The sequence below is a fragment of the Lagopus leucura genome, unplaced genomic scaffold, assembly GCF_019238085.1.
Source record: "Lagopus leucura isolate 7727_CA_CO unplaced genomic scaffold, USGS_WTPT01 35077-0_obj-0_obj, whole genome shotgun sequence".
NCBI lineage: Eukaryota > Metazoa > Chordata > Aves > Galliformes > Phasianidae > Lagopus > Lagopus leucura.
The window spans coordinates 1-6,886 of record NW_024969101.1 but is presented as its reverse complement, the minus strand read 5'-3'; the positions used below and the strand labels follow the sequence as shown (position 1 = coordinate 6,886).

The following is a 6,886-nucleotide window of genomic DNA, read 5'->3' as shown; positions in this document are numbered from 1 at the left end:
CGCCCGCGCCCGTTGGCCGCCGCCACACAAAATGGCGCCGCCCGCCTCAGCCCTCCCCCTCCCTCTGCACCTTCGCGCGCGACAACAACAGCCAACAGCGCCGCCCTCACGTGATCCCCGGTGGCCAATCGCCGCGCCGGGAATGGCAGCGCCGACCAATGACAACCATAGTGCCGGGCGGAAGGGCGGGGGGGGAGCGGCGCGGGTGAGTGGCGTGTGCGGCGGCCAAGAGGAGCGCTGCGCGGTGAGCACTGCCGCCCAATGAGGCAGCAGTGGGGCGGGTGCAAGCGGGTGGCTGACGTCAGCGCGTCCGCCCACCAATCAGCATCCAGGTGGTGTCTATATAAGGGCGGCCGGGGGCAGGCCGAGCGGCGCCATTTCGTGGGGACGAAGGGACGGTGCGGGTCGGGCTCGGCGCGCGCTGGGGGGCGGCCCCAATCCGCCTCCATCCTCCACCGGGCGGGCCCAGCCCCCGCCTTCGCGCTCCCGGACGGCTCCACCGGACCCTCCCCGGCCTCCGTAGCGACCCCTGCCTGCGGCCGCCGGCACCGATCTCTCTTCGGGGCCTACGAGCCAAGATGGAGCCCTCCCGCTGAACCATCCGCCTCCATCCGTCCTCCGCCCGCCTTCCATCCGCCTCACGCCGCCCTTCCGAGGATCCATCCGGCTCCCAGCGGCGTTCCCAGTCCTATATCGGCGGCGTCGCGGCGGGTTCCGAGCGCAGCGGAGAGCAGGAAGGTCCCTCCTCTCCATCCAGGCCCCGCCGCCATTTTCTCCGCTGATGTGAGGGCGCGCGGCGGGGCCCGGCCGGAGCCGCCGCCTCATGCCCGGCCGAGGGCCGCTGCCTTAACGGGCGCTGCTCGGTGGGCAAAGTGGGGGGGACGTCGGAGGAGGCGGCGGCGGGAGGAGGAGGTGGAGGAGGAAGGCCGGGAGCCAGGGCCGGGCACGCAGCCGCCGGCATGCTGCAGAATGTGAATCCCCAGAGCAAGTAGGTGATGGGGGGCAGGAATGGGGACCGGGGGGTTGGCAGTTATGGACGGGGATTGCAGGGCTGTGGGGATGGCGCTGTGGGGCTGCCGTGTCTCAGCGTTCCACGTGGGGCCGATTGCATCTCGTTTGTCTGCCGGTTGTCCTCGTTTATGTGCTCCTCAGCCCCGTGGATCGATTGCATGGGGACGGGGACGTGGCAGCTCCGCAGTCCCCATGGATCCTTACTGGGACCTGGATCTTACAGGGCTTTCGCTGTTTATCTGCTCTCTGTCCCCATCGATTCTTTGGGGTCAGGGACACAGGCACTCAGTCCCATGGGGAATCCGTCAGCCTCTCTGTCCCTATAGTTCTGACAGAGGCATGGGGACCTGAATCCTAAGGGGAGATGAGGCTGATGTGTCCAAAATCTCTGCACCTGATATCAGTTGTATCCCACTGAGATGCTGCTTCTCCCTATTTATTCATTCCTTGTACCTGTGGGTCCTTTGGGGACTGGGACGTGGTGACCTGGCACCCTTTAGGGACCCACTGTTCCTTTCCATTCACCCACCAAGCTGCTTTTAGGGCTTTGGATCCTACAGGGGATCTGGTAGGCTGCTGTCCCCATGGATCCTAGCAGGGACACGGGGAGGTGCATAGTATAGTCATCCCCATAGATCTTCTGGGGACAGGGATATGAAGCCCTGGGTCCTACAGTGCATCTGACAGTGCTGTCCCCATGGATTCTTCGAGGGCAGGGGCATGGGACCTAGTTCCTAAAGAGCCACCCCCATTTATCCATTCCCCATCCCCGTGGATCCTTTGGGGTCAGGGATATAGGCACACAAAGGCTCCCTGCCGCTGCCCCTTCATTGCCTGGGGATTGGGGTGCAGTGTGGATCTCCACCAGAGGTACGGGGCTTTTGTGTCACAAAGCTCTGAATTTGGGGTCACTGAATCCCATTTTTCTGCTGCTTGTTCCCGCTTATCCACCTCCCATTCTTGTGGATCCTTCAGGGATTTGGGGACCCGGCAGCCCTGCAGTCCATATGGATTCTGTCAGGGACACAGGGGCACAGGTCCTACAGGAGCCTGGCAGCCCTGCTTTTCCCATGGATCCTGTCTGGGCAACCCCCATTTATCCACTCCTCGCCCCCCTGGTCCTTGGGGTCAGCATCACAAGGGCCTGGCAGCCTTCAGGGCCCTGCTGACTGAGCTGCTTTCAGGGGCACATTCCCCACACTGAGGGGTCTCACCCTGTCCTCCCACCCTACAGCACCGCTGATGGGGCCACTGTGTCCTTGTGTCACCTTCCTTACTTGTCATTCCCACTGCGTCCTTGGCGGGATGCGGGACACCCTGGGAGCTGTCTGTGAAAGCAGCCCCAGTGCTCGACATTCCCCGTATTTTCCTAGTGATAAATTCTCCTCGTGCTGCAGATATCCCACATCTCCCAGCCACTTAAATCACTTTCCCACTTAAACTCTGTGCCCATTACCAAACATCTGGTGTCCACTGTTGTGTTTCCAGTTTAGGGTCTGAGTGGGCGCTGCCTTGTCATGCTGTAGCGCAGGCTGTCGTACCCCAGGGTGGTGAAACTGCTGGGCACCGAGGTCACCCCCTGCACCTCCTCTTTGTTTGCTGCCACCTTCTTCTTTTTGATTATTTTTTTGCTGTTTTTTGAGCCGTTTTGGTGCGCCTTGGCGGTGGAACGCTGGCCCCGTTCCCGCTCATGATGTCTTTTGCTCCCTTGCAGGATTCTGGGGGAGGGAAATGCCGGGCTTATGGGTTTGGCAACGGAATCGACCCCAGGCAAACGCATCCGCAAACCCTCGCTGCTTTACGAGGGCTTCGAGAGCCCCACCATGGCCTCGGTGCCGGCCCTGCAGACCCCCCAGGCAAACCCCCCTCCGCCAGAGGTCTCGAACCCCAAAAAGCCTGGCCGGGTCACCAACCAGCTGCAGTACCTGCACAAAGTGGTGATGAAAGCCCTGTGGAAGCACCAGTTCGCTTGGCCTTTCCGTCAGCCCGTCGACGCCGTCAAGCTGGGTCTGCCGGTAACGTGCCCCCTCCTGTGGGTCCCCCAGCATGGCTGTGTGTCCCCACATTTGTCCCCCGGGTGCTGAGGGCCACCCCGAGCCGCGGTCCCCAGCCTGAGAGTGCCACAGGGACGGCGTTGTCCCCTCTATGGGCTCCACCACAGAGATGCAGCTGCAGGTGCCTGGGCTGTGCTGGCCTCACCCTCTCTTAGAGGTGTAACCCCAACCCCACGGGCTCTGAAGCCCCCCAGTAGGTGACCTGTTGTCCTCAGAGCTGCCGTCCCCTCCCAGTGCCACCGCACGGGTATGGCTGAGGAGACGCAGCTGCTCTAGAGGGAACCCGGATGTTTCCTCACCTAATCTCTTGTGCCCTGAATGCATTTTGCAGATTCCCATCCATGAATTTGTAGAAGACATCTTGTGACCCCAATATTAAACGCCAGCCCCCCGTGCACCTGTGGCGCCCAAGGATTTAAAGCCCAGAGGTAAATTCCACATAGGTTTGCTCTTACTTTAGCGTTAGCGACCCCATTGCACCTCATGCTGCGGACAGCGGTGTTTTGGCTGTCCCCATAGCGTAGGCGCCCCACAAGAGCACCCGAAGGTCCCTTCAGAGCAGCACGGTGGCACTCTCGGGCGGGGACCAGACCCGGAGGTGTTTTTCCATCCCTTTGCACCCCTTTGCCCTGCTTTTGGTGCGTGGTGCGAGAGCGGATCTGTGTGCGTGTCAGCCTCCGGATGCTTTGGGGGATGCTGAGCTCCTAAAAACCCCCAACAACTGCTTCTGGGGCCGGGAGGGGTGCGGTGCGGTCACCGATGTGGTGCTGACTGTCCTCCATCCGCTGTGCAGGATTACCACAAGATCATCAAGCAGCCCATGGACATGGGGACAATCAAGCGGCGCTTGGAGAACAACTACTACTGGGGGGCAGCTGAGTGCATGCAGGACTTCAACACCATGTTCACCAACTGCTACATCTACAACAAGGTGAGGGCTGTGGCGTGGATTCTTTGGGGCCTGTGGTGCCACCTCTGCATCCCGTGATGTTCCGCTTGTCCCCCGTAGCCCACGGATGACATTGTGCTGATGGCCCAAACCCTGGAGAAGATCTTCCTGCAGAAGGTGGCCCAGATGCCACCAGAAGAGCAGGAGATCGTGGTCCCGGTGGCCAAGAACAGCCACAAGAAGGGAGCGTCGCGGGCGGCAGGTACCTGGGGCTCTTTGGGTTGCGCTTCAGGTGGAGCACTGGAGGTACTTGGCTGCTAACGGCGGTTCTGCCTGTCTGCAGCGCTCCTTGCAGGCCTCACAGCTGCTCAGCAAGTGCCGGCTGTGTCCTCTGTGTCCCACACCGCTGTGTACACCCCGAGCCCCGACATCGCCACCACCATCGTCAACATTCCCCACCCGTCCGTCATCTCCGCTCCACTCCTCAAATCGCTGCACTCCGCTGCCCCGGCCGTGCTGGCTGCACCTGCGCCCACCCAACCCGTGGCCAAGGTGGGAGATGGGAGCTCTGTGCTGGCGGGAGGAGGCTCCGTGGGCAGTGCCGGGCCTCGCGCTCATCAACCTTTCTGTATTTTGGTAGAAAAAGGGCGTCAAGCGGAAAGCAGACACCACCACCCCCACCACCACCGCCATCATCGCCACCAGCGGCGAATCCTCCCCGTCGGCCACGCTGCTGGAGGCCAAGGCGGCCAAAATCCCTGCGCGGCGCGAGAGCGGCCGCCCCATCAAACCCCCCAAGAAGGACTTGCCAGATTCCCAGCAGCACCAGACCTCCAAAAAGGGCAAATTGTCAGAGCAGCTCAAATACTGCAATGGCATCCTGAAGGAGCTGCTCTCCAAGAAGCATGCCGCCTACGCGTGGCCCTTCTACAAGCCGGTCGACGCCTCAGCGCTGGGGCTGCACGATTACCACGAGATCATCAAGCACCCCATGGACCTCAGCACCATCAAGGTTCGCTCGGGGACCCCGCGGGTGTTGGCACAGCCTCGTGGGGGTGGCTTTGAGGTCTGCTCACCCCCTTCCCTCCCCGCAGCGGAAGATGGAGAACCGGGACTACCACGATGCGCAGGAGTTTGCCGCCGACGTCCGGTTAATGTTCTCCAACTGCTACAAATACAACCCGCCCGACCACGACGTGGTGGCCATGGCCCGCAAGCTGCAGGTGGGTGGGGTCGCCCAGCAGCCCCGGGAGCCCCCAGCCCACTCAGCTCACCCCTCTGTGTCCTCTCTCTCAGGACGTCTTTGAGTTCAGCTACGCCAAGATGCCCGACGAGCCGCAGGACGCCAGCCCGCCCTCGGTGTCTGCCCCGCTGCTCGGAGCCCTGTCCAAATCCTCCTCCGAGGAATCCTCCAGCGATGAGGACGATGAAGATGAAGACGATGAGGATGATGATGAGGACGAGAGCAGCAGCGAGAGCTCGTCGGAGAGCGAGGAGAGCTCGGACTCAGAGGAGGAACGCGCCAACCGCCTGGCGGAGCTGCAGGAGCAGGTGAGGACCGGAGCCGGGCCGGTGCTGCTGCCTGTGCCCGCTCCCCATGCCCGCCTCACCCCCTGTCTCCCCCCACAGCTGCGGGCCGTGCACGAGCAGCTGGCTGCCCTCTCACAGGGCCCCGTTTCCAAACCCAAAAAGAAGCGGGAGAAAAAGAAAAAGAAGAAATCGGAGAAGCACAAAGGGAGAGGAGGAGACGAGGAGAGCCGGGCGCGTCAGGCGCAGCTCCGCAAAGCCAAGAAGGGCGGCGGCGGGGGGAGCGGCGGGGGCGGCTCCAAGTGAGTGCAGGCTGCTTTTTGGGGGACTGTGGTTAAGCTGTGGGGTGACTCCTGAGGTTCATCTTCCTGATGGTGCTTTGCTTCCTGCAGGAACTCAAAGAAAGCAGCAAAAGCGGCGCTGCCGCCTCCACCCGCCCTCTATGATTCAGAGGAGGAAGAGGAGAGCAAACCAATGACGTACGATGAGAAGAGGCAGCTGAGTCTGGACATCAACAAACTGCCCGGGGAGAAGCTGGGCCGCGTGGTGCACATCATCCAGTCCCGGGAGCCCTCCCTGCGTGATTCCAACCCCGAGGAGATCGAGATCGACTTCGAGACCCTCAAACCCTCCACGCTGCGCGAGCTGGAGCGCTACGTGCTGTCCTGCCTGCGGAAGAAACCCCGCAAACCCTACAGTGAGAGTGAGTGGGGGGGCTGCGTTCAGGAGGGGGAGGCCCTGGGGGGGAGGCGGGGCGGCGCAGGGCTGAACCCAACCTCTCACAGCCATGAAGAAGCCAGTGGGGAAGACGAAAGAGGAACTGGCACTGGAGAAGAAGCGAGAGCTGGAGAAACGGCTGCAGGACGTCAGCGGGCAGCTCAACTCCGCCAAGAAACCCCCAAAAAAGGGTGAGCGTGGGCTCCAGGGTGGGATTGGGGTGCGATCCACCGTGGTGCTGAGCACTCTTCTGTCCCATTGCAGCCAACGAGAAGCCCGAGTCGGCGCAGCAGGTGGCCGTTTCGCGGCTCAGCGCCTCCAGCTCCAGCTCCGACTCCAGCAGCTCCAGCTCCAGCTCCTCGTCCTCGGACACCAGCGACTCGGATTCGGGTTAAACCCCACAGCACTGCATGGGGCGACGTCCCGAGCGGCTCTGCAGGACCGGGCTGGCGTGGAGCGGACTGGGAGCCCCCCAGCAGCCCAGGGGACGCCCCATGGACTCCGCTGGGGGTCCCGGTGTGACCGGAGGCCCCTGCGCACCCCCAGGGCAGCGTGGGGCTGTGGGGTCGGACAAGGGGGGGTTAGCAGTGCCCCCCAGCAGGTTTTACTGTTTGTTGTGTTAGGGTTGGTTTTTTTTTTTTTTTTTTTTTTCTTCTTTCTCCTGACTTCTGGGATTTTTTTCCAAAAC

At 62.2% G+C, this 6,886-nt stretch overlaps 1 protein-coding gene across 3 annotated transcripts; it reads left to right on the top strand.

Annotated features, from left to right (window-relative positions):
- The first annotated feature begins 882 nt into the window (after positions 1-882).
- Positions 883-6,880, top strand: BRD2 (bromodomain containing 2). Of its 3 annotated transcripts, none has more exons than XM_042894920.1 (12): positions 883-988; positions 2,726-3,026; positions 3,859-3,996; positions 4,075-4,216; positions 4,298-4,506; positions 4,595-4,966; positions 5,049-5,177; positions 5,251-5,505; positions 5,623-5,783; positions 5,874-6,184; positions 6,267-6,389; positions 6,463-6,880. In XM_042894920.1, exons 1-12 carry the CDS (start codon positions 960-962, stop codon positions 6,591-6,593), a joined length of 2,301 nt encoding a protein of 766 aa, XP_042750854.1. In that variant the 5' UTR covers positions 883-959; the 3' UTR covers positions 6,594-6,880. The 3 variants fall into 3 exon arrangements, with proteins under 3 accessions (XP_042750854.1, XP_042750853.1, XP_042750855.1); XM_042894919.1 differs by having other exon boundaries at positions 5,584-5,783; XM_042894921.1 differs by lacking the exon at positions 883-988 and adding an exon at positions 3,397-3,493 and having other exon boundaries at positions 2,935-3,026; positions 5,584-5,783.
- The last annotated feature ends 6 nt before the right edge of the window (positions 6,881-6,886 follow it).